This window comes from Buceros rhinoceros, unplaced genomic scaffold, assembly GCF_000710305.1.
Source record: "Buceros rhinoceros silvestris isolate BGI_N320 unplaced genomic scaffold, ASM71030v1 scaffold4684, whole genome shotgun sequence".
Classification (NCBI taxonomy): domain Eukaryota; kingdom Metazoa; phylum Chordata; class Aves; order Bucerotiformes; family Bucerotidae; genus Buceros; species Buceros rhinoceros.
The window spans coordinates 83,682-111,126 of NW_010409949.1; the positions used below are offsets into that span (position 1 = coordinate 83,682).

Sequence of the window (27,445 nt, forward strand, 5' to 3'; positions counted from 1 at the left end):
ATTTAAATCTGACCACTACTTCCTGAGGAGTTTTAAAGGGAAATGTTGAGATGTTCGTAGTTTAAGTGCAAACAGATGTCAAATTGCTTTGAGAATGATATTCAACATTAATGGAAAAAAATTCCTATGATAGAAATTAGTGAAGATCAAGATTTGTTGTTTTTAATATATACGTTTCCTTAAAGTTGTTGAAACATATATCTTAGAAAACTTTTCTCTAAACTGCAGCAAGGAATTTAAAGAGTATGGTATAGATTTGGGGTTTTTTTTTAAATATGAGTGGATGGTCTGAAAAGAAAAAATTTCAAGCAAACATCTTTTTTTATTTCTCCAGAGTTGAAGTATGTCTGAAATTGTGTCATGCAAATTCATGGTGGAGATGTGTTCTGGCAATTAAAAAAGTGATAATTCAGGTGCAACTTTTGTGTCAAGAAATCTTGGAACTGCAGCTGTAGTCAACTCTCTGTGAGCTGAAGGAGGATGGTGTCTGCAGGGGGAACCCAGTTTGCCAGGCCTTGAACTCCTGTGGTGGTAGCATTGGGCTGGTATAGAGCAGTTAGTGAGGAAACCAGAAATGTGAGAAGAAATGTTCCTAGGAGAGAAAGGTGAATAATAAAAGGTGTCTTAATATTAACTACAGACTTCTGGTCTCACTTTTTTCCACTAGAAAAAAACCTTTGTGTTTTTTCTATCCCTTACTTTCAGTTGAGAGTGCACCAAGGGATCAAATCATGGAAAGGCTTCAACATGAAGAAATATTCATCTAAGTGATTAAACTATTCAAAGCTGGAAAAATGATGAGATCTGTTAGTTACAACGTTTGTTTGTCCAATTTTCTTGCCTTAGTCAACCTGCTGTGTGTGAATAGTAGTTCTAGAACCGGGCCAAACTGTGATATCATTAATGTCTTGAAGATGTAGGTGAAGGTGAAAGCTGGCCGGCTGATGGGACCAGGCTGCACAACCTCCAAAAGCAGCGGTGCTGCTTCCTGCCTTGGTGGAGGTGTCACTCTGAAAGCTGGTTTTTGGTGTGATTCACCCAAAGCATTTCTATTTTATTTCTGTCTGCAAGGGTTTTGGATCCTAACCCAGAGGTGTTTTCTGACTGAACAAGTTTTGTTGATGTAGACTCTGGAGACAGGAGAGAATGCAGAGATAAGCAGGCAACAACTGAATTGTCTAAATGAACAATTGTGACCCTGAGTTTTTTCCCAGTGGTTCTGTGATTTAATACTCTCTGTGCTTCCTTTATACGCTATTCCAAAAGGAGGAAAATATATAGAATAGGAGGGGGGAAAAAAAAGAAGTTTTATTGCAGTATAGAAAGAAAGGAGGATTAAAAAAATGGAAAGAAAGAAACTGGCATTTGCTAGTTGGCTGTTCGCATTAATCCTCTTAAACGCACACGTGACTTCAGCTGGAAAACCTCTTGCATTTTTCAATCTGTTGTGGAGCAGTGAGCTTAGTGACAGTCATAAGAACCTCTAAAAACCTCTAAGCTGTTTCTAGCTCCTCTCAGTGTCACTCTCTGTCTCTGTAGGCTGGCAGACTGGCTCTGCTCAGAGACCTAGGACCAAATGACAAATACTAACTCTGCTTCTCTGTATTTCAAATAGTCTGTTGTATCATGACTAGTGGATCAAAATGACACGTCGGAAATTGATGTGTGGATTTTAATGCCATTTTGGAAAAGAGACTTACACAGAATTTTTAGTTTCAAAGTGGAATTTAATAATCTGTAGCATGTGCCATAAAAAACATACCCTGGGATTCCCTGGTTTCAGTACTTGAGATATTTTAGAGGAACTACTACAAGTCCTGAAAGGACAAAGCAGAGCACAATTATGAAGGCTTTCTCTCTTGAATGAACACAGAGGTAATAAATTAAAAAAAAAAAGTGATACAATAGATCATTTTGTCTCTTGCATTGTCAAAGTTGGAGTAGGTTCATATATCGTCATTTGCAGTACTTATTCAGATTAATTTTAGATTCTATAGAAGCTGGATTTTACTACCATATATGCCCAGAGCTACAGACACAGGCTTATTTCAGTTATTTTTCTTTACTCTGTGGTACCCTAAATGGATTTTGAGGAAACATGGGCTGACACAGAACACTTTCACAAATAATTATGGCTCATATGACCTGACAGTGTGGAGAAAATGTATGACAGTGGTTTTAGACATTAAATTAAAACTCTTACCTTTGCCAATTCAGAAGACCAAAAAGCTAGAAAAGAAAGAAAATTGTCAATTTTGGGTCCCCATCCCCCCCCACCCCTGCCCCCTTAATTTTTCTAAGCTTAAGAACTGAAAAGAACAGCTGACTGCCTGATACGCCACTGTATGCTGAGCTCAAGTGAGTTTATTCTTATCTCTCTGGTCACATCACACTGTCTTTATTTTGTTTAAATTTTTAACACAGTGAAGCTGATGTACTTTACTGATGATCCCTTTCATATTGTAAGAAATATCCGGAAACTGTCCAGAAGCACCACACCAGTCATTTAGCTCGTCACAGATCTCATCCCTCATGAGCGCTTGGACCTCGCAGTGTATAAAATCGTCAGTTAGTTTGGTTGCCAGTAAACACTATAGAAACTGAATGAAGGGTGAAACATGGAGAATATATCTGAAAAGGTCTATTTTGCATGCTGATTGTGGCATGAAATGTCATGAAGTGGTATGAGGATATATTTTGTCATACCAAGGTACTATCCTCAAATCAAATTTTGATTAATTGATGTTGACAGACTCCTCTTCCTCCTTGATTTCCACATCCTAGCTAGTGTTAATGAGTGCAATGACAATTTTAATACTGTGTTTTATAAGTGTGTCAGTTATGGTTTCACGCACAGATTCTTTAACTCAAAAGGTCATCTGTAAAATTCGTGTCTGCATGTACATTTAAAAGAATTCTGTCTTTTCTGTGTTAGATGATGCAGCAAGGGTGAATAAAGAGCATCCTGAAAAGTGACACATCATAAACAGAGGGAAAGGCCTTTGGGAATGTGATCCCAAGAAGTTTGGGAACCTGGTCCACAAATCCTGCTGCCACTAAAATTCTGATGACAGGTAGTAAAACTCATTGCAAATGTTGCATTGTATTTGAAATGACATTTTTTCTAAATGAAGTAACATTAAAGCAGTGTACGACTGCACTTCCACCAGGTGATATTTGAAAGATAAAGCTTGCAAAGGGACAATATATGAACAGAAGCAGCCAGGCAGGCTGGGGGAGTGGCCATCAGTTGGTGCACACAACTGCGTTTTCAACATAATTAGCTGTCTAATTGAGCATCATAATTTAACTGACACATTTAAACATGTAATTTATTTGAATGTGCACTGCCTGGAATCTGTTTATAATGTTTTGCTCTTCAGGATGGAGTCAGATTCTAGAATATGTATACTTCTGATGAAGATCAAAAGAACCCAGAAGAATATATTGAGGAGCCCTGGATGCAAATAAATTTGTGTAATTTCAGATCAGAGGAGGAGTATGGAAGCAGAAAAGCCATGCAAGTAAACTTAAGTACTGCTCATAAGTTAAAGCAGCATCTTAGTTTTAAATACCAGAGATGGTGTACTGCAATTCATGTTATCAGGTTACCATGCAAAGCTGACTAGTTTAGCTGGCAGCTAAGCAGGAAGGAGTTTTTGGTAACCGAGAGTTTTAAACTGCACATCTGTCTTGTCCGGAAGAAAGCAGCAATGTCCCTTTTTTAGCATTGTAGATACAGCCCATAGGTTAATGTTTATACAGGGGCAGATTCTGGACCTGCAGTTGATAAGCTACACTGTGAGGTGATCACTGAAATAGAGTGTGGTTTTTTTGTTTCTACTGCTGCGCTGATCACGCTGGAGTGGTGCTAATGCCTGCCTGCCAGTTTGGCTGCTGTTTCTGTCTTGCATCCTTACAGCGATGCCTCAGGTATGGCTGGCTCCTTTCATATCTGAACAGGGACAAGGACATACAATCCCTAGGCTCTGGTAAAATACACACAGAGTAGCCTGTCAACTGGTTGCAGAGAAAGGAACCAAAAGGCCTTTCATTCACGCTTGCGTACTCCCTGGTGTGTCGAAATGTTTACTCCCTGCGTGATAGCTAAGCACCTGGACATACTTTCAAGGGAAAAACAAACCACTGTGTATTTGGTTTTGTTCCCAGATTTTTTTTTTCCACTTTGTTTGAACAAAATAATTTCAGGTTTCCTTTTAACCTAGTAAACTTTTGTACGGTTACACCTCATTATATATTTTGTGGCGCTACGTTTTTTAATCTTCTGCTTCAATTACAGAAACTGCCAACAGACGTGAAAATCCAGAATACAGAGGCTAAAGCAGTTCTGCTTTTTAGCTTTGGAATTACTTTTGCATACTCTGACAATTTCCCTTTATAAACTAAGTCAGTGATAGCTACAGTTACGGAATGCAAGAAAACGAATGCAAAATTTTACTGCCAAGATAAAGAAAACATTTTTTCAAACCGGTTTGCCACAAGTAGTGGCTTTTTTCCCCACCTTTCTCTCTGCCCTCCCAAGACAGCATTATCAGAAATGGAGAAGAGAAAGTAAATGCAAGACCACATGACAGGAAATAAAAATGTGTAGGTCTTTTACCCCAAGGAGCTGCAGCTCTATTTGTGATGAGAGGTGTGATTGCATGTCATTTGAATTCATTATGCTCAGACTAGACATAAGAGGTGATGGGGGAAGTTCTGCCCCAGTGTAATTAAGATGAGGAGTTTTAGTTTCAGTCTTTAGCCCAAGTGATTGAAAATGGCATTTGTATTGTTTGTTTAAATCGAAAGAAAATATGCGACTAAGCAGAGGATACATTGGAGTGGAGTGGGAAGATTTCTTCATTTCCAGGTCGAACAAGATGAGTTCACTTATTAGGAGATCATGAAGCTTATACGGGTGGGTTTGGCATATCTAGGTAGATAAGGCTGGGGTAGGATAAGCTCACAAGATAAAATTAAAACAGGGCATGTAATAAGCTCTCCCAAATCTTTGAGAGACTCGTCTGTCACTGGGGCTCTACTATGTTGGTGCGTAGGTTCCCAACTTCACGTTTGCACGTGGTACTATGCAGAAGGTAAGTGGTAAGGGAACTCTTTCAGGAAAACTGGACTTGTACCCTTCATAGGGAGATGAAGGGAGAGGTAGGAAGATGGACAGTGGCTCAGAGCATCATTTTTAATTTCCATTTCTCTGACAGAGTAATTGTCAGGAGGCTGAGTTTCTGTTTCGTTGCCCAGTATGTTCAGAATAGTTTTTGTCAGGAGAAGCAATATTAGAAATATAATGCGAAATACATTCTATAAAGTAAAATTCTTTGGTGCTTTGACCTTTCATTCTTTTGAACTGTCCTTCATGGTGATATCCTCCATTATGTGAAGATTAGCAAGGCTGTCCATGCAAAGAGGAGAGCTCATCAAAACTCTCTACTCTGGCTACAGGATCTGTTGGCACTTTTTTGGTATTTTGACTGTTTGTGCCTCTTCTGTTCTTCCTTGATGACAAAGAAGCAACAAAGTCCCATTTAGAAGGAGAGGACCAGTGGCAGGAGAGAATCAGTGCAATTGCTGCTCAATTACCAGTAATAGAGAAGTTCCTGTTTTAATGATATTGCTTGTTCTTGCTGTGTTGTCTAGAGAAAAAGAGAAATTCCTGTCTTTGCACCCTGAGTGGAGCTGACTCTGCGCTGGTGGGCAGCAGATGTGTCAGCCCCCAGACTAGCTTCAGAAATGGCACCAATGCCAAAAGGCAATTTGGTAACTGCTGTTCCCTTAGGGAGGTTTCTGCTTGGTTATACACTAGTGTGGGCACACAAGGCTGGCTCAGCTGGCTGGTCGATTCCTCCTCCACTGTGCAAGACTGGCATAGCTGGAGTGACTGGTAGGACAGATAAAAAGCTCTGGATTAATCAACTTTCCTTGGTGCAGGCTTACCTGAGGTATCTGGGATAATGATGGGTGCCTGGATCAAAGGGTGAATTCAGCATTAATCATGGAGATTCACTGAGACTTGGGCATTTATTGCCCTCTGAAAAGGGGCATGAAAAAATATTGAAAAATAAGAGGAAATTGTGAGTGGCTCCCACTTCAGCTCAGAATTCAATGTGTGTGCTTTAAGTGGGAGAAAAAGCAAGAAATAAAGATGAAAAATGAAAATATGGCAATAGTTAATGGCAAGATGTCCCTCAGGTACTAAACTCATTACTGTCATGTCTGAGGAGATGCCTTTAAATACATGTTGTTTTCAGAAAACCAAGTTGGGATATTTTCCCTAGTTTCTCTGAATGGGTATAATAAATTTAATTAATTATTAATAAAAACATATTCACAGGATTAGCATGATCTCTCTGCTTGGACTATACTCCTGTCCACATAAACATTTATTAAAATGTTTCGGTTTAATTAAGAATAAATAAAAGCTTCCGTTGTGTAACCTGGCCAGAAATTGATACAGAAGCAGGTCAAGTTTCCACCAACTTATATTTCTGTGGTACTTTGACCTATTCTCTGGTAAGCATTCATGTGATTTACAGTGCAGCATCTTTCTGTACTCCCTCTTTGAGCCTTCTGTGTGCAGCAGGAGTACCTTTTGCAGGGAGGTATTGTGCTGCTTGAGAATGACCGTAGTTAATTTCATGTACTGTTTTTACTCCAGTGCAGTTTGTACTCTGGCTCGTAAAGCTGACGGGGTACCCTGTAATGGAGATAGCTATATACTCCGGGTTGTGTACTTAGGGGGAAGGTCCCTTCTGTGTGTGACAGGTTATGCAGTGGGCAGGATTTGCTTTTGCTATGGAGACAGCTGACTATACACATTTTCTGCTCTATGTATTGGCTCTAAGTTTCAGCAATGTGCGTGTGTAGAGGAGTGGGACTCTTCTGTCTCATGGAACTCCTCTCTACCACCCTCCCTGCAGTGAGGGGCCCTGAGTCTTCTGGAAAAGTGTGAGCAATGCTGGTTATATCAGTTTATTTTAAGGGAGGAGTTCTCAAAGTGTGCTCTTAGAGTCCTCAACTCTCCTCCTTGAAGCATAAGCAAGACACTAAGAAAGAAGAATAGAACACTGTAGTTAGTGTCCATTTTCTTGTAAAAGAGCCTATGATAAAAGTGGAGACATGGGTAGAAGAGACTTCTCTCTTAATCTGTGGCCTAGGTTAAAGAGAAAGGGGCTAGAACTGGTGCATTATCCACAGAGGGGGTTGAGCTGTTGGCCGTTTGTAAGTTTATATGCAAAGCACGAATTTGAAATGTACTTAGAAATCCACGTAACTGCTTTTTGTTGTCCTGGAGACTTGACTTCTGAGGCTCTGGATAATCTGTACCTCCTTCCAAACGCGGTGAGGGCAAAGAGGGCAGATTTCTAACATGGTATCTGTTTTGTACAAAATTTTAGAGTCTAGAGGAGACAGGACAGAGATACCCTCATCATGGCCACACATTGCATGCATCTATGGTATGCTGGCTTCATAATCTTCTTACTAAATGCCACAAAACATGATAAAACTACTACGCTTGAATAGACAGTGTCTCTGAAAGATATATTGTAAATGTGAAAAACAAGAACTTCATTTTCAAAGAAGAAATAGAGGCTGAGCTCAGCACTAAGTTGCTCCTCTCTATTGAAATGTGGGAATAATATATGGAGCTGCACTAGTACAAACTGCTGAAGCGCCTTGGCGGTGCTCCAAACGAGTGCCCTTTCTGATAGAGTTTTTAATACTTCAAGAAGATGTAGTATGCGCATTTAGATGCCAATAAAATGATTCCCTGTGGGATCCATGGGCTACATTTCAATGCTAAATTATGACGACAGTGTGAATGATTGACCACCACCAGTGAAGCGTTTCTGCACACACGTGTTTTTGCTTTTCTGCAGTTTAATCCCTTCTTGTGGTAAACTTTGTCACCACTTCAACCCTTAAGTGAGATGCTTCTGTCTGTCTCTCTCAATGCACGTCTGCCATTGCTGCTGATGCTTTAGAAGCCCTAACCACCTGGCAGTTTATTGACTGGAGCCTGACCTTACTGCCTTCGTGACCTGCAAGAGGCCACAGACCAGACTTGTTTGGTCTCCAGACAAAAAGCTACACTAAATGAACGAAAAGAGAGTTCCATAGATGCAACTATTGCTGCATCTGGCAATTGAGAGAGGAATGAGAAGGGAACTAAAAATCCCATTACTATTATTCTTGGGTAATAGCATAGCTTTCTGTTTCAGAAAAATCTAGTGATTTTGACTGTATGCTCCATCTAGCCTAAGCTGTATGCAACAGGAGGGGAATGAGCTTGCTAACCCTAACATGGGTGACCTTCTGTTAAGGGTGAGAATAAGGAACTGGAGTTCAGATTAAGACAAGTGACCTGAAAGATTTCCCTATAGAGTGGTCAGTGAATTAAAAGTCTGCTTAAGTTCTTGAAATTCTCTTTTCCTAGATTTTGCCTAGATTATTTTGATAGCAGAATTCAGTGGCTGAATCTCTCTGTCCCACCTGTGAATCGGACAAGTATCATTAACCCTTTTCAAAAAAGAGAGATTTAGTTTAGATGAATTGTGGTTTTCCAATATAAAGTACAGGGCCTGGCCAAACAGGGGAGTAAGGCAAATGCCCCAGGATCCTGTTTCTTGTATGCATGATACTGTGTAAATGGTATTAAAAATACAATAAAAGTGAATAAGGAGTAATTAAAGAGCTAAGTCTAAATTTTGATAATCTAGACAGCTATTGTATGTTTTCTTCATATTGTAAGCTTTTTATCTATTGGGAAGAATTCTCATCAGTAAAATGGAGAAATGAGCAAGGAAGGAAAAAGTTCTTGGTGCTGATTCTGTCTCTACCTTGATTATTTTTTTTACAAATCTTATTCTTTTTCAGAAGTGCTGATTAATTCTCTTCACATGCCCAGCCTAGCCAGAAACAGCTCAAGTAAAATCCTGACTCCCTGAAGCCAGCAGAAATCTTGCCACTGTGCCAGGTATTTGGCACATCAGTTTTGATGGAAATTTACCCTGAGGTCTTGATTTCTTGAAAGCTGTGGGGTAACTCAATGTTTGTATCCAAAAGCTAAGGAACAATAACATAGTGACTCTGAAAATGATTGTCTCATTCTGCCAATGAGAAATGCAAACACAGAAAGCTCAAGAATAATATTTATGTTCATCATTGCTTAGGTTATTGCATATATTCTGAATATGAAAAATGAGGTGGTATAAAACACAATCATGTTTTCACATACACAGAGCTTCAGTAAGAATTGGCTTTCTCTCATGTGAAACTTTCTTGCTTGGTACAAGGTGCTAATGATCACAGAATAATAGAATCATTTTGGTTGGAAGAGACTTTTAACATCGCAGAATCATCTGGTTGGAAGAGACCTTTAAGATCATCGAGTCCAACAGTTCCCCCTGCACTGCCAGGGTCCCTAAACCATGTCCCTCAGCACCACATGTAGACATCTTTTAAACACTTCAGGGATGGGGACTCCACCACCTCCCTGGGCAGCCTGTTCCAGTGCTTAATGACCTTCTGTGCAAAGAAGTTCTTCCTAATATCCAACCTAAATCTGCCCTGGTGCCGCTTGAGGCCATTTTCTCTCGTCTACTTGTTACGTGGGCGAAGAGATTCACCCCCGCCTCCCTACAACCTCCTGTCAGGTAGTTGTAGAGAGCAATAAGGTCTCCCCTCAGCCTTCTCTTCTCCCGGCTCAACAACCCCAGTTCTCTCAGCCACTCCTCGTAAGACTCATTCTCTAAACCCTTCACCAGCTTCATTGCTCTTCTCTGGACACACTCCAGCACCTCCATGTTCTTTGTGAAGTGAAGGGCCCAAAAATGGACACAGTACTCAAGGTGTGGCTTTACTAGTGTGGAGTACAGGGGCACAATCCCTTTCCTCCTCCTGCTGGCCACACTATTTCTGATACAAGCCAGGATGCCATTGGCCTTCTTGGCCATCTGGGCACACTGCTGGCTCATGTTCAACCGGCTGTCAAACAGCACCCCCAAGTCCTTCTCTGCTGAGCAACTTTCCAGCCACTCCTCCCCAAGCCTGTAATGTTACAGGGGGGTTGTTGTAGCCCAAGTGCAGGACCCGGCACTTGGTCTTGTTGAACTTCATACTGCTGACTTCAGCCCATTGATTCAGCTTGTCCAGATCCCTCTGCAGAACCTCCTGACCTTCAAGCAGATCTACACACCCACCCAACTTGGTGTTGTCTGCAAACTTACTGAGGGTGTGCTCAACCCCCTCGTTCAGATCATTGATAAAGATATTGAAGAGGACAGGCCCCAAAACTGAACCCCCAGGGACACCACTGGTGACTGGCTGACAGCTGGAGAGATTTTTGAAATATTTTTTTTTCTTTTACAGCTGAAAATTGACTGGCAGCTATCAGAAAATTGGAGACAGGGAGACTTTCAGAAGTTATGGCTTTCTAAACTCCTATCATTGTCTGCAGTCTTCTTGGAACCAGATTTCTATTTGCTGACTGCATAGGCATTTCAGTGGAAGATTTTTACTGAAAACACAAGAAATAACATTTGAATTGCTTTTGGATTTCTTATAGGATTTTCTCTTATTTTTAAAGCCTCTGAGCTGGATGTGTATTTCAATCGTTTTCATTTTTTGTTTTTCTTCCAAATATCTTCTTCGTATCTGGCACAAAGTGGAATGCAAAATAACTGAGCAAGTAATTTGTGAGTCTCTTGACTACAAAATAACACTCCCCCTGACATTCTCAGTAACTGCATTTTTAGCTTAAACTTTAGCCTGTTACAATAACAAATTGGATGAGTCTTCTTACAGTTCTAGGTTTGCATTATAACTTAAAAATCTACCCCCATCTACTGATATTTTAATATGCTTCATGATGATACTATTCTCACTTAACTCTCAATGACAACTGAGTATTGTTTACTGATTTTTTTTTTTCCTCCAAAGCTAGTTAAATTATTTCTCAACATTACAAAAGGGGCAGAAAAACCTCAGTCAATGCTGGATTATCTATGTGAAACAAATACTTTTAGGTATTTTGTCCTCCTTTGACATTTGAAACCAGACCACCGCCTTTCTACTGGGCTGCTTTCCGAGGTGCACAAACAGCTCCGCTTTATACAGAGAAGACTCAGCTCAGTTTTCTGAACAACTTTTTCATGCCACGCCATGCCACCCACACAAAAGAGTTTGGGGCTTTCCTCGCCTCCTCAGTCTTAGAGTAGTCTTAGACTTCCCTTTTTATTCCCACATCTCCAGTCAGTGTGGCAATGTGTGGCCTGGAGGCTTGGCTTGTGACTCTTTGGATTGCCAAGGTATGCTTACTACACTAGAAATTACGGAGGTTTTGTGGGCTCGAGAAGCAGAAACTCAAGTCCAGGCTTGAATTTTAGGTCCTTTCCTTTGCTGTGTGGGTGTTGTAGCATTCCCATAAAGGGGAATGCTCTGTGAGTGCGTTTTATAGCATTCCCTAGGGGAAATACCAAAACTGTAGCTTCTTTGGAATCGGAGGTGCAGCTGCGTCCAGGTATTTGGCACAAGCTCTACTAGCATGAAAAACAGGACTATCCCTGTATCAGGCGTGTTCAGTCTATGAATACTGTAGTATCGGTGTGATGCTCGACTATTTCATTTGCTAAGGGTAGTGTGGTGCAACTGATGGCAAGGTCGTGTTATACACACCGTGAAAGGTCCCAGCGGTGGAGACGGTCCTGGTCACCAAAGCCCACTGAAGGCAGCAGGCAACCGGCACAGAGAGCTGACTCCTGCGCCTTGGGGTTTACATCTTTGCAGGGTGTAGGTGTAGGAGGTACTCGTGGGCTTGCCCAGTAGGGATTTCTGTTGGAAACAGAGAATGGATGGGTGGTTCAGGGCTGATGGTGGATTCAAATGGAAACCATTTCACGGTGATTTTGGTTATGTTTTGGTTTGTTCAGGGGAAAATGTATATGAATTGGGGAAAAAAAATCAACCAGAGAGAATAAAAGGCCGTGCACAATGCCAGCTGCCATTAGCGGTTGAAGGTTTATTTTCAGAGCACCATTTTTAGAAATAATGTTTCAAATAACTTCATTGGTCTAAAGAAAATTGTACCTTGTACCTTTTTGTTCTGTTTTCAGAGTGGATTTTTATGGAAGAACAGGGCTGTTCTGCCTGTTGGACAGGTTAAGCCCTGTGCTTTCAGAAGAGCTCTGAGAAGACACTGAGCACTCTGTGTTGCGGTTGCGTAGTGATAGCACAGTTCCTTGCCCTGTGATGAATAATTCAAATGAAAGTGGCTGGTGGGCTACAAATATTTGGAAGAGATTTTGTGAGCATTCTGTATAATGGGGTGGGGGGCTGGGGTGGGTGGGCAGCAGACAGGAACAGGTCTTTTCCCACCTCATCCCCTCCTCAGGACTGGCCTTAGGCGATGAAGAATTCTCACTAAAATTCCAGAATATAGCAAATAATCCCCCTCCACCAAATAAGTATTCTGTACCCTGGCTGGAACTGATAATTGGAATTAAGTCTTAAAGGAGAAAAATGCTCTTTTTTCTTTCCTTTTTTTTTTTTTTGGTTTATTTTTAGTGGATGGCATTGAGAACAGCACTCACCAGGAAGGCTACAAGTAACATGGTCATCAGAAAGATGCCAATATTTAGGAAAAAGATTTTTTTGCATTCAGCCTTTCTCAGATCCCACCATAGAAATTTCACTGGGAATTTCATAAGGTCCCAAGCTTTGCCTGTGTGTTATCTCTATACCACAGAGGAAGCAAGCACCCTTTTCTCTGCGTGGGAGAGCATTAGTAGCTATGTCCAACGGGCAAACATGCATTCTTCTGGCTAATAGTCAAATGACATTTGCAAGCCATTATACTGACCAGTGTTTTCACTGAATAGCTGGTGCAGACAGCTGCTGGGAGCTGCCTCGGGATGGTCTGGGAGGGCACAGAGGTTTTGGTTTGATCTTGGAACCATCTTCCTATGTGAATAAAGGGTAAGCCTTAGTTAAAATGATTACTTTAAATTATTAGAGGTTTTAAGATGTCATGTGTTTCTTCATCAAACAGCCTTTGAAAATTAAAATAAGAGTCACAGCCCAACCCAGTTCTGTGGTTAATTTATTTTTCCCGGTTTAATTTGATCTAGTTACTTCAGGCATTTGTAATCTTATTGGGGGGCAGCCTATGAAATATACTTTGGGGAAAACAATTCTGCATAGCCCACCACCTACCTGTGGTTTGCATGTTTCATGGTGCCGTGGAAATCAGCTTGGTTTGGACCGTGTGGGGATCTGAAGAGGTCTTGCCCAGTCAGTCTGTGCAGTCAGCTGTGGCATATGCTGGAGGGGCAATCCCTTCCCCAAAAGGTCGGGAGTGTGAGCGGTGCAGAGAAGTGAGGGGTCAGCTGCTGCGCACATCAGCAGATGGAGGGAGAAGCAAGAAGTGTCCAGAAAATATGCAAGCACTATCAGTATGTAGTCAAAAGCTACAGTCATTCTGCTTTTTGCTGTGTGCATTTAAACCAGGTAAGATTTTGGGTTTTTATGCTGCCTTTTATCTCAGTGCAATTTATTAAAGGTGAGTTATAACTGAAAACACGAGGCTTTAAAAGCATTAAAGTTTCACAGCTGCAGCATGTTGATACTCCAGGATCTCCTCTCTCTCACATACATGTGAAAGCACAGCAGTGCTCTGAACTTAGTGCCTCCTTTTCAAATGATAAAATGTTTTAACTCTCTTTTTCCGCCCCCCCTCCTCAATCCTAGGTCCTAATTAAGCAGTAACTGTAAGAGCAGTAATCATTTCTCTTTGCACTGATCTAATCTGAAGCCACAGCAGCTGCAATAGTTATGCTAGGAGGGATTTTTCCCCCCTGGCATATATTGTACAGACTGTCCCTTGATTAGGTTACAAATTCTTGAAGACTATTGATTTTTACTCGGTTTTATGAGAATGCTTCTCTTTTTAACAGTTTATTTTCACAGGTTTAAATGTGAATGATCAGGTCATGAGCCAAAAGTATTTATGCATTTGATTACCTGTTCATCTGGTCAGGGAAGCTCTGCGATAACACAAAACCCCCTCTCTGATTCCCGAGCCGCTGGAGATCTCGTGCTCTGGGTTGTTGTCCTTCTCCTGCCACATCACCCACATGATGTGGGTGTAAATGTTAATAGTATTTCTTAAGAGGAAGTGTTGTTGAGGCATTGCTTACCGACATCCCAGAAACACACGGCAAGTACGAAAATTACTGTACTGTGGAAATAACCCCAGGTTTTCATTAAGCTGATTTGAGTGTGTTGCTAGGCAACTCGGGGTAACAGGGGGCTTGTATGTGTTCTTTAGGTAAGTGCAGAGATTTCCAGGTAAGTAACATAGACTTGAGAGAGACTGATCAGCTGCGACACAAGAAATTAAGCCCCGCAAACCTAACTTTTATGAAGAGGAGCTTTTCGAGAAAGAAATTGGATTAAACCCAGGGATGACGTATCCTGTGTGATTTCTGTTCCCTTTGCGCTCTGACAAGCTTTGTGTTTAGGCAGGCTTTTGTTTCTGGTTCTGAGTCGCTTTAAAAAAAATCGGGAGTGTGTCTCAGGGTGTCCAGGGTGATGTGCTTAGCTTGATTGGCTCAGTTTGCTTGTGAGTGCTTTGTTCTTCTCACCACCCTCAGGTCGGTTGTGCAACATGCCCCTACTGTTTAAAAAGAAAAAAAAAAAAGGGGGAAAAAAAAAGAGAAATGCTGAGTAATGCCAGAGGTTTCTCAAAAGGCTGATGCAAACCTGAAGAATTTGCATCATCATTCAGCTGGAGTAACTTGGTATGACAAGAGCTTAAATACAAGTCCACGCGGAAGCTGAGCTGGTTTCCAAAGACAGGGCAGTACCAGCTCGCAGTGTGAAAGCGCAGGTGTTCCTGAGCCGTGCTCACGTCGCAGTGAAGGCTCAAACACTCTTTAGGAGCTTGCTACCTGCGTGTAGGAGCAGCTGGAAAGACAAGAGAGGACAGAGGAAGAGGCTTAGTTGGCTACACAGAGAGGAAAAGAAATCCTTGGGTTTCTGCTGCAAACTTTTTTTGCCTGTGCTTGCTGTCAGTGTGCTGGTGGCACTGTAGCATGGTTAGAAAAGCTGCTGTAACCACCGTCTCTAATGGAAGCTACTTGCAGGGGCAAGCTAATGGCAGGTTGCCCTCTATGGACAGCGGACAGCCTGCCCAGGAGGGAAAAGTTGTGCTGAAGAAGAAAGTGACACTTCTGAGGGGAATATCTATCATAATTGGCACTATCATTGGAGCTGGCATCTTCATCTCTCCCAAAGGCATCTTGAAGAACACAGGCAGCGTGGGCATGTCTTTGACTGTCTGGACAGCGTGTGGTATCCTCTCGCTCTTTGGTAAGTCCCTTGAAAGCTTCTAATTGGTCCAGAGGGGCAGCCGGTAGATTATTGCTATTATTTGTCTGATTTTGCCATTGGATAGCAAGGCACAGTGTGGAGCTTGAGGACCAATAGGGCTACAGAAGGTTTGTGCTGCATCATAGGTTGCATGAAAGGCACAGAGATGTGTAACTCTTGTCGCCCCAGCACCTGGTTGGTAAAGATTGGAAGCAAAAATTATTGTTTCTTATGGGCCCTTAAAGTAAATGTCCATTTTATGCCATACAATGTGTTTTATGTCATACAATGTGTTTTATGTATAATGTTTTTCTTCTGCCTCTACAAGGTAGTTTACTGTTTGCTTGTAAGGCCCCCGGCGGCTGGGAATGCTGGTTGCTCTGCTTGAACACCGGTGAAATGCTTAGACAGCTCGAATTAGTTCCCTAAAGGCTAGAGCAAGGTCTGAGAGGAATAATTCCCATTGGATGGAAACTGTATTGGCATGAAAGGGAGCAAAATAATAACGATAATAACTCCACTCCCCTGTCTTGTATTACTGCTCTTTACTGTGTTCCTTGCTCATGATGTTGCTTTGAAAGACTGTGCTGCAAAAACCAGTGTGATGGGAACAAATCTGTAATGCAAGTTCCATTGCTGGCCTGCCTGTCGCGACAGCTTTTACTAATTTTGTGTGTTTTTGAAGAGTATTAAATTCTGAAGAATGCCAGTTTATTTGTTCTGTACACAAAGCCCCCATTCAGAATGGAAAACGCCACCGTGGCCTCTGCGGGACAGAGGGTCCATTGACCTACTTAGTGAGTTAATCTCAAAGCAGCTGAAGAACTAACATGAATATTGGCTTTATTTGAAAGAGAAATGACTTGTTTTCTGGCAGAAAGGAAAGAGGACAAACACGGACTAACATGCGTCTGCATAATAGGTGGAACATGCAAATGCTACCCTGTGTAAATTGGCTCTGAGCTTAAAAGAAACATGGACTATTTACAGGCTAAGCCTACCCAAGCCAAACAGCACAAGCAAGTTAGGATCTGTTTTGGTCCAATGTTAAATGTGTCGGTACAATGTGCAGCATAATCAGTTGTACAAATGTGAAAGTTCTGCCTGTAACCAAAATTCCTCTGTAAAGAAAGACCTCAGATATGCTGTCAGAAGACCTTGGTCTTTAGATTTAATCAAACCACAATTTGCTTAAGCATTGCATTTTTGGATTTAACTTTAACAGTAGTCATATGCTGGCTGTCTATTAAAGTCTGTTAAAAAAAAAATTATCTGTTTTATCAGATGATTTTCTAGGTCATTTTCTAGAGCTCAAGATGTGAAGAACTATGTAGTTTGGCCCTGCAAAAGATGCTATATCTTTTTCTGAATGGATCTGTTACAATTATTTTTTTCTCAATTTTTTTATACCATGGGTGTTTTGAATTTCCTGCATGATTAATTATAGTAAAATCACATGCAAAGATCACTTAAGGTCTTGCCGAGGCTATGTGTACAAATTTTATTGAAGCACAGTTTCACTTCATCCTCTACCAACCTCAACAGAAGAGGCTGGTAAGGGAAAACCTATCGTGTATCTACAGTAGATAAAAGCTGCCATGGTTTGTTTTTTTTTTTGCAAAGCCCCAAACAAAGCGAATGAACAAGGGTGGAATTTGTCATAATGTGGTACAGCTTTAATGGGCTTGTACATGTCATGTGGTTTTGACAACTGCAGTTTTCATATTAAAGTGCTGCAGCTCAAACACGTGCAGGGACCAGAGCCAAAATGCGTTCACGTTTGTTGCTGATCTTAACTCTGTGATGCGGCATTTACAAACTTTATTTCTGTTTTCCCCTGGTTTCTCATAGATTCATATCAAAGAATGGTTTAGGTTTGAAGGGACCTTAGAGATCATCTAGTCCAACTGCTCTGCAGTGAGCAGGGACACCTTTCACCTAGATCAGGTTGCTCGAAGCCCCATCCAGCCTGGCTTTGAATACTTTCAGGGAAGGAGCATCTACAGGTTCTCTGGGCAACCAGCTCCAGTGCTTCACCACCCTCATTGTAAATAATTCTTCCTTATGCCAAATTTAAATCTACCTTCTTTCAGTTTGAAACCATTACCTCTCATCTCATTGCTACACTCCCTGATGAAGAGTCGCTCCCCAATTTTTCTGTAGGCCCCTTTTAAGCACTGGAAGGCTGCTGTAAGGTCTCCCTGGAACCTTCTCTTCTCCAGGCTGAACAACCCCAACTCTCCCAGCCTGTCCTCACAGGGGAGGTGCTACAGCCCTTTGATCATCTTCATGGCCCTCATACTCTTCTAATATGGTTGCCTACAATGATTCGATGTGGTACACTTCTCTACTGATGCGGTCCACCAAGGAGCTGAGAATCCACTGGCTTTATGACTGGGTGATGGCTCATGAAGCAACACTAGCCGATAGCGCATGGGTGAAGGAGGCTTCATGCAGGTCCTCATAGTTGCAGTGTGCTGTTGCCTGCTCCGTAGTGGCAGAGGCCGCATGTTGTGTGGGCAGCAGCCTCAGGGAGCTCTTTGAGAGCTGCTCCTTTCTGGGAACGGCACTAGCACTTGCTCCAAAGGGGCCTGAAGCACTTCTGTATAAACTAATGCAGCAATGTCATAATGATTTGGGTTTTATTTGGTCAGTGTATACCTGTGACTAGGATGAAGTGACTCTCCTGCTATGAAAACATGAAGGGGTCTGTAATTAAGGCAATGCAGAAATAATCTGAGCTTTCATTACGTTAGTAGCACACAACAACACTGCACCAGTGTTGAAAAGCCAAATTTTGTATGTGAGATGTTGGGGGTACTACTGAGGAAAATTCTTAATCTGCAATTCCTGCTTCCAAATTTTGGCCAGTCTGTTGCCTCACTGTGGCTGAGGAGAGGTAATACAGTTTTCAGGCTTTTCTTCAGAGGCTGAACCAGGCACCTCTAAGGCTGAAAGTTGCTGATCACCATTTGGTAACAAGCAAACGTGTCAGAACGCTTTCACTTAGCGGCGCAGTCAGGCTGGCTGGGGAACTGGGGTAGCTGGTGTGGCACAACATTTTGCTGTCCTTCTTCTCAAGAAAAAGATGAATAATGAAATGTGTTGATAGCAAATAGTTTGTTCAGTGCCTTAACACCTAAATGTATCTGGATATACGTACAGTTTGGTTAACGGCAAGTCTAGCTGAATGAATTAAAATATATGAAAAGTGGTCATGAAACCATGGCAGCTCCATTGTTTAGCTCATAAATGTTGTGAAAGGTTTTTCTGGATATCTCTTGTGATTCTACAATTTAATTCTCCCAGGTGCCCTCTGCTATGCTGAACTAGGAACGTGCATTAAGAAATCTGGTGGTCACTACACCTATATCCTGGAGGCCTTTGGCCCATTGCCCGCTTTTGTGAGAGTCTGGGTTGAATTACTCGTCATTCGGTAAGTGCATCGTGGCTTTTTTTGTGTTTCTTTTCTGACGGCAATTCACATTTCAGTTGTAAAGAAAAATCTCCAATATATAATAGGCAAAAAAATTTGAATATATCTCAATCAATGAACTGTGGTTTTTTAGTATGGTTGCATCAGAGAATTTAACAATGGTATTTTGCTTGTCAGCATTGAAATGTTCAAGAAGACATATGTGTCTGTATGGGGTGGAAAAAATTCTGAGAAAACCACCTGCCACACACATTGAGCTACTTGCTTTAGTTTTGCTAAGCTTACTGTATCCATTAAGGTAACCAATAATGCTGATACTTGTGCCTGTATATAGGATAGCTGAAGAAGGAAGTCACCTTTGCATTTTCTCAGTCTTGGCGCTAGCTGTTGGAGTGGTGGCTGTGTGGACACAGGATTAACTCCTAGTGAAGCTATTGCCCAGTAGTTTTCAGATTTGGGGCACCATGTATTCTTTATGTGCCGATTCAGGCCCCCATTTTTTCTTTTTGAGGGGTGTAGGAGAACTTAACTCTTGATTACTATGGAAAGGACTAACAGGCCAAATAAAGCAGCATTGAGTCCTTAAGTACTTAAAATACCCAAAGTACTGGTGTTTTGGTGTGTAAGCCTGTGACTTACGCAGCCCTGGATGTTCTATAGGTGAATTACAATATGAAGATGCCAAAACATCAAATCATATAAAATAAATTTTCATAATGTAAATGGATCTTTGTCTCGAACTCAAATGTGGTCCCTTGAATTTTAGTTTTAATATTTTTTTTCACAGTATTTCTGAGGCTGGAGAGCTTGTTGCATGCAGAACAGGGCAATTCACTTATGCAAAATGACGTTGGGAATGCTCCATTCCTGCCTCAGGCTAGTTTGCACTCCTTTCCCCTCACTTCCACGTTTACCAAATTAGTCAGAGAAGCTTAAGCGTCATTTCAAATTGCAGCTATGTTTACATAATATTGACAAGTTCTAGCCTAGGCTGTTGACTTTAAAAAAAACACTGACAATGCTGAGTCATTATGAATCTGTAAATCCTTATCTTGTTTCCGGAGGAAATCATTGTGTAAGTCAGGTGGTCCCTTACATACCTCCCATTCATACGTAAACTGCATAATTTCCATCAAATTTGGTGAAAGAGCAGATGTCTTAACAGTATTAACTTCTTGCCAGAAAGGAAACCCGGGAAGCAGACCTGTGTTTTCACTGGGAGAAGCACAGTGCTGTGAACGTAGCTATAGCATTGCCATCACAGAATCAACGAAAGAGAGTAGCGTTAGAAATCCCCCTCTTAACCCTGCACCTAAGGTGGGGAAGGACCTTATTAACCTGGGCAGAAACACCCACAAGAAACTAGGCTTCATAAATTCCTCTCCTCGCAGAAATTTTTTTTTTTATTTTTTTTTTTATTTTTTTTTTACACATGAGAGTGTCCCGGGAGTGTCATAAAACCACTCTTAGTCATCATGATCTGCCCCACACCCAGGAAATAATAATCTTGCCTGGGAAGGAACATCAGTGGATTCTTTAATCATCAGATCTGAGAGGCAATAAGGGAGGCGTACTTGTTACAACTTGTGATGATCAGAGCAGTGCCGCTGAAACTCCGCGTAGAGTTTTATATCTGTCTCCTGCATTGGTAAACTAATTGGCCGCTGCTACCAAAGAAGTTAAGAACTAATAGGTATCTAGTTTTGTTTTCAGTAGATGAAGATGCACAAACACTTCTCAGCTCTTTTTTTTACCCCCTAAATGATTGTAGGATTATCACACCCACGAGCTGGTGGAGCAGTGGCAACCAAATAAACATTTCCTGCTTTCGTATATCTATCTCAGCCACTATTTTACAGTCTAGAGACACTTAAACTCAGCCCACATACTGATTAATCTGTGCCAGCATCACCTGCTGTTTAGAGGTGCTGTACAAACACTGTGCTGCTCTTCATCCTGTACAAGCAGGAACTCCTTTTCTCCCCAAAGTCAGGTTGCAGGTATGTCACATACCTTATAAAAAAATACAAACAAAAAAAAAAAAGCTGGATTTCAAATAAGTGAAGACAGCCGTGTCACTGCATTGTCTGTAGTGGTTGCTAAACACAGGTTGGGTGAGAGGGCGCTGCCAAGCGAGTGACTCACGCACCTGTGGTATGTGCGGAGGCACAGGTACCTGCCCCTTCCCGGTGGCTTTTTGTGCTCCTTGCCCTTCAGTGAAAGCTGCTAAAGCACTTTCTGTCCGCTCTTGAGCACACAGGTGATAGGGAGCTGGCAGCCTGTCCTTAGGATTGCAGTCAAAAGGAAAATGCCCCATTTCTTCAACTTCCACCTCAACTGAGTGACTAGATTGCCAGCAACCTGTCCCCGCAGACATGGGAATACGAGACACATATGAGACACATATTGTTGGAGGTAGGATTTAGGAGCTATGCTTTTAAAAACATGGCAGTGTGCATAGCCTCTTTAAAAAGGCCTTTCTCAGAGGAAAAAAATCCAAGTTCCGGAAAAAGGAGCTGGGACGGAGGAAAAATCCTGGGAAAGCTCCAAAATCTGATCTTTCATCTGATCTAGGAGATTTCAAACTACTTTTGACAGGCTGCATTGTTTAAAAGCCGGAAGCTTGGTGATCTTCTTATGTAAACTAGAAATATTGCACAGTGGTAAAGTCAGTAAATGTCTGTGGAAAGCCAGGGCAGAGGACATTTGGTCCCTGAGCAAAGGCAGAAGTTGCAAATCCAATCGTTGGCCAGTGAGAGGAACAGTCCTTGCACTTGGGGAATGCACAAGCAGCAGCCTCACTTGTCCATGCAGAAACTTTCCAGCGAAGATACTTCTGTTCTTTGTTGCTCTGTAGCTTGGTCCAACACCATGTGCAACGTTTTGGTTGAGTCATAACACCAAGAAAGTGGGTTTTGTTTCAAGGAAAAAACTCCTTTGTGGAAAATTCCTTTATCGGTTGATGCATAATAATAACTTCTCTGCAGAATTTTTACGCTGTTCCGTAACATTTTTAGCAACCGTATTTTTATTAAGGTTCTGTAAGGTGAGGCATTATTTTATTAAATGCTGTAAATTTTTTCACACGAAATTTGCATGGACCTATATTTAACTCAAAAAACCTTCGAGGCAGAATCATGTGCCATTTTGGCTTTATTGTGTGTGATGAATGCCACCAGCTGCCCTAAGAACGGTGAAATTGTCCTCCCAAACCAAACGTGACCAGAACAGACCACTGGAGCTGTAATATGCAGACGGTGTCTGATCCGAGGCACGGGGTCATTTGCTGTTAATGTGTCAGTGCTAAGGCTTCTGGCAAACATTTAGCCTGTCTCAGAGAGGAAGGCTGTACCAATACTGTGAGTATTTCAGACTGGTAAATGCAACAGCTGCATGTCTGTCTTTGTGTTTCTGTTTCATGGTAGGTGCTTTCTGTGTTTTGAGGATTTTTGCTCTCATTTGCAGTGCTAGTCACTAAAACGAACAAATTCTGTTTGCATTTTAGGAAATACCTTTTTCATTCTTTTTTTTTTTTTTTTTTGTATTGTCTCAGATTTTCGTAACACATTTGGGTAGGTTTGGGATGCTTATTTCAGTAAAGCAGAGTTCTCAGCTTGATTGGAATTAATTTGCTTGTCTCTGAGGGGTGAGGTGTACCTGGCCACCCAAGTTCAATTCTCCAAGACTTTCACTCAGCATTTTGTCCATGTAACATAATTCTGGCCATGTTCACTTCAGACAACTGAATGAAGATTTCTACTGATACTTTCCCTTTCTGTTTATGTCTGCATCACAACATGGAAGTTGCAAGAGTGATCCTGGGAACATGTGTGGCTGTCAAGATCAAAACTGCTGGGCAAACCTCAACTGCTTGAGGTCTCTTGCTACATTTAGAAATCTTGGTCCAGGGCAGCAGAGTTATAAGCAGGCACCAAAGTAAAGTTCAGTTCACAGTCTGGTGATAGTAAAGTTACAGCATGATCCCATAAGAATATTATCTGTGTACTGTTGCAGATTAATTTTGTGACTTTGTTGTTGTTTTTACTCTAGCCCTGCTGCCACAGCAGTGATATCGCTGGCATTTGGACGTTACATTTTGGAACCTTTCTTTATGCAGTGTGAAATCCCAGAACTTGCGATTAAACTTATTACAGCCGTTGGCATCAGTAAGTATCCAATTTAAGGTGTCAGGGAAGGGTAAAGATGATGTAAACTGAAAAAAAAAGTAATCACACACTGAACAGGTACTCATTTGATGTGAATCATTACAAAATGACTGTGCAGCCAGTGCCAAGGGCATCAGCATGACTTTTTGCCTGGGTATGTGTGTTTGTGAACACACGCAGCAGTAAAAAGAATAGCAGACTTTATTAATGGCAGGGAAAATCTATTGCCAAGGCTGATTCTGTTGCCACTTGAATTAATGACAGAACTCTCATTACTTTTGTGGAAGCAATTTCGCTCCCTAAGAGATGGTGAGCCAGTGCCAGAGATATGGAAGAATGATTACTCCATTTTAAGTGCTTTGCTCTACCTCTGTTTTAGGAGGCAATTGAGTGCCAAGTATGATGCCATGAAGAAATGTTGTCTTGAAAGGAGCACAGGCAACATGAGATCATCTTCTCTAGTCCCACTCTGTCCTTCACAGCAATAAAACTTATGAGGCACTTGTGGTTCAGCAAGCAGGAACCCACCTTTTGACTTTGGGAGCAGGGGTTACAGCTTGGTGAAAATGCATGTTGGTTACCAGCATCTTGTCCTACTCTTGCTAACTTTGTAATTAGTGTAAAAGAGATCAATTAGGGCTACAGAGGACTAGTGGAAAGAAGGAGGCTACCCTGAGACCAGGAGCTTTACAGTGTACCAGAGCTGGTGTGGGAGGCTGCACAAAACAGGGAGGCACGAATCGTGGTGGAAATGGAACTCTGGAGCTGTAGGGTGCATGTAGGGCTAGAGGCTTGTTACCAGTTCTGTCTGGTCACCGGTGCTGATGCTCCTTGCGCACACATTCACATTCAGCTGTACTGTGAGGAGAGTGCAGAGCAGGCCTGAGTAATTAGTAACAGATTGTTCCTTTCAATTTGGTCAGTGCACAAATCAGAAACAAAAAGACCGGAAAAAGGAATTAGACATTCAAAATGATCAAAGGGACACGGGAGACCTCTTTGGTTTTAGACAATAACAGATTCGGAAGACTTTTTCTTCCTTTGGGATAGGGAGTTCAATTGACATTGAAAATTCCAGTCTCTGGATTACAGTGGCTTTTTGTAGGAGCTCTCTTGATAAGAGTTCCCTTCTGCCAGGAGAGTTAAAGTCAGTATGTGACCGCATTTCTTTCTAACTTAATTATGCACAAACTATAGGTTTCATAGGAATAATTGAATTAAGGGCTTGAATTTTGAGGTCAATGACTTTTTATAGCTACATCTGTCTAAAACATTTCGGTGCAAGATAAGGGTGAAACAGATGTTCAGTAACTTCAAGGTCACTGAGACAGAAGGAATGTTAAGCGAGGACTCCATCAAAGCATTTTGTTAAGTGTATGTGATTCAAACACAATAAATGAACAATTTGAAATAGTTTTTAATTGCTTTAAATTTAATTGAAAATCTGTGTGATAAGACAGGGCTTCAAAAAGTAATTAAACAAAGAAGTAGCATTGCGAGGTGTGGTGGGGTGGTGGAGTTACACTTAAATAATTACAGCTTCAGGGAGAGGAGAGTTCACAGCAGACTGTTCCTATGGTGAGTGTAGGTCTGTACAGTGCAGGTAGGATGAGCTGTCAGTTCACTGAAAGAAGGGATTCTTGTAGAAAGTTTGTAATGGCAAATGGGACAGTGCTGAGGAAAACAGAGATGTGTCAAACTGAGGCTTCTCCTTTATTCTTTGCAGTACAGTCTACAGTGAAGTTTCATTTGTAGTAGTTTTTGGTCATGTGCTACATTTAAGCTCACAGATCCCAGCGTGTATGACTGTTATTCTTCTGTGGTAAGAATTAGCTGTCGTGGCAGTATTTATTATGAATGTTTTCTATTGTGTATGTGGGCAAAGTGATAGGTAAGATTAAGGTGGCACAGAGCAGGACAGAAGCACTGGAGCCCTGAAGATCGTATAATCCAATTTAAGGGTGCCAAAGGTAGAGTTTGCTTCCAGTGAAAATTTTAAGTTAATCAGGAACTGAGCCTTTTGCCTCCTTATCCACTCGCGGTCCCTTCTCCCTCCTATGCCTGATGACAGAGTGCTTGCTGTCCATCTGTTTATTGTGCAGCGGGAAAGGTGGTGGGAAGCACCATTAAGCTCTGTCCCTGGGTGAGACTTTGTCCTCTAGTGTTACCCTGTCATTTCTGATCATACTAGAAAGGGCAGGAAGAGATTTTGAAAAATCTCCGAGTGATCCCTTGCCCCCAAACACAATCAGCGTATCTAAACAATTTCTGACAGATGTTTGTCTAAACTGGTCTCAACGCCTCCAGCAAGGGAGTTTCTCACCTAATAATGTAGCCTGTTTTTTTTTTTCCTATCTGTGCCACAGAATGGCTTTTCTCATTTTTGTTTTCACCCAAACCTCTTTTTCTGCATTTAGAACCCATTATTAAAAGGTTGCCTGCCATGGATGCAACCCGGATTATGAGGGAGAGTGACAAGTACTGTTGCTCCTCTACAAGCTGCAAACAAGTACTGCTTGTAGAGGTGCTACAGCCCATTCTGCTCCTCACCATTCCGCCTCAGTGCCTCTGCAGTGAAAAAGGAACAACAGTGCTGGAAAGATGTAGATTAGATGAGAGCTAAAATGGAGCTACCAGAGATGGTGACCTTTAAAAAACCCTCCTCATTCTTGCTTTATTATTGATAGGAAAAAAAGCATGTGCTGGGCACAAAATTCCCCCCAAAATTGCATCTGTTCTGAGCAATTTTGAATATTCTGTAGAAGCAAATTTTCTGTTCTGCAATTTTTTTTTTCCTTAAATAACAACCAACCAAAAAGCCCGCACATTTCAATGTCTCAGTAGAGCAAAGTATGGTTGTGTGTAGGTTCTCTTCAGATACCCCAGCCTTCTGAACCTCTGAAAGAAGGACTGTCTGTTCTTTTCAAAGTTAGAAATCACTTTGATTCACTTGGCATTTCCCAAGCAGATCTCTGCAAGGAGAGATACCTGGGCAAATACTGGATATGCAGATCTCAGTCTGTCTGTCAGTCCGCCATAAACTTTTTCTAAACCGAGTTGTTTTGACTGTACCTGAGAGAAGAGCTGACATCTCAATTACAACAATTTTTATGGAAATAAGTATCCAGCTAGATATGCGCTGGCATAGGGAAGGTCAGCTGAAGAAAATGCAAGCAGAAGATGAGGCCTTTTAAATGTCCAGCTTTGCTTGAGTTGGACACAACAGCCCCAGGACGCAAAGCAGAAGGGATGTGTTTGCCTTTGTTCTCATGCTGAAGATGGTCTTTTTAAGACAAAGTTAAAAGTTCCTTTCTCTTTTTAAGTGAAAGTTTGTGGATTCCTCCATACTTACTGTTTGTTCCAGTGAAGAAACGTGCTATTACCAAGCCTATCACCACTGCAAAGCGTGGTGGTAGTGCAAATCCCCCCTATGCTCATAAATTGCTTTATTTGTATCTTTGAATTCTCCTCCTAACGCTAAGCTTAAATATATTGGTAATAGGAAGGGATAAGTTACCCTGTGCAAAGGTATGGGGCTGTGCTATCACTATGGAACCTGAATAGCTACACAATCTTAACTGAGCCTGTTCTGATCTTGGCACTTGGCCTTGATATCAGAAAGCAGATAAACAGGTTTCAGCTATTAAAAACTGTGACACTGAAAGCAGGTTACCAACTTACATGTGTTTTTAAAGTGATTACACTCATTCCTGTGTATTTTTTGAATTTTACGTAGCAATAATGTATAATTCCCCACCCCCTCCCTTTTTTTTTTTTTCCCCCAAACCACTCTCAAACACCCCAAGCTGTGGCTGTAGGAGGCAATAATATGCTTGAAAACGAGGGTCACTTGTACAGATCTATTGGTGCTTGATGGCTCTCCAGCCCAAAGCTTTATTGGCATAAATTTGATGAGTATGTAAGTCTATAGTTAGTTGCTTTTAAATTTTTTTATCAAGGCAGATGTTATAGATGTTACTCTCTACCATTGTCAGTTTTCAGACAAGCAGTTTAAATTGAGACATCTCTTGGCTTGCAGGGATGGCCAAAGTTGCTCTGATGGGTACTTTTGTGCCTCTTATGACTTCATTTTAATCTACGTATTAGGATCTGCAAATTGAGGGTATTTTTTGCTCTGTGTGAACATCCTAAAAGCCCGACAAGTTAGGGGAGGGCAGTTTCCCTGGTTTTCCATTGAGGCAATAGTGGCTATGTTCTGGAGAAGTAGGCCAGGATGTAACGCTTACTGCTGCTTCTCCCGTTAGATTTTGGTATCCATCTATAGTTGTGGCTGTGTGAAGTAAGGAGATCGTTGTTACCGTTGTGTTTGATTGTTCATGAACCCCGTTTTGTTCTCCCTCCACACCCCCTCAGCTAGGATTCATCCCACTTTTACTTAGCTGTTTAGTTTAAGGTAATTGTCTATGCCCCCAAAGAGTTAGCGGAGAAAGAGGGA

At 41.6% G+C, this 27,445-nt stretch overlaps 1 protein-coding gene across 1 annotated transcript in view; it reads left to right on the forward strand.

Annotated features, from left to right (window-relative positions):
• Positions 1-15,110: 15,110 nt before the first annotated feature.
• LOC104492811 (cystine/glutamate transporter-like) overlaps positions 15,111-27,445 on the forward strand; it is a 21,175-nt gene continuing 8,840 nt past the window's right edge. The window contains exons 1-3 of the mRNA XM_010135411.1: positions 15,111-15,387; positions 18,697-18,823; positions 22,874-22,989. Coding sequence (XP_010133713.1) covers positions 15,111-15,387; positions 18,697-18,823; positions 22,874-22,989 — 520 coding nt within the window. The remainder of the gene's footprint in view (positions 15,388-18,696; positions 18,824-22,873; positions 22,990-27,445) is intronic.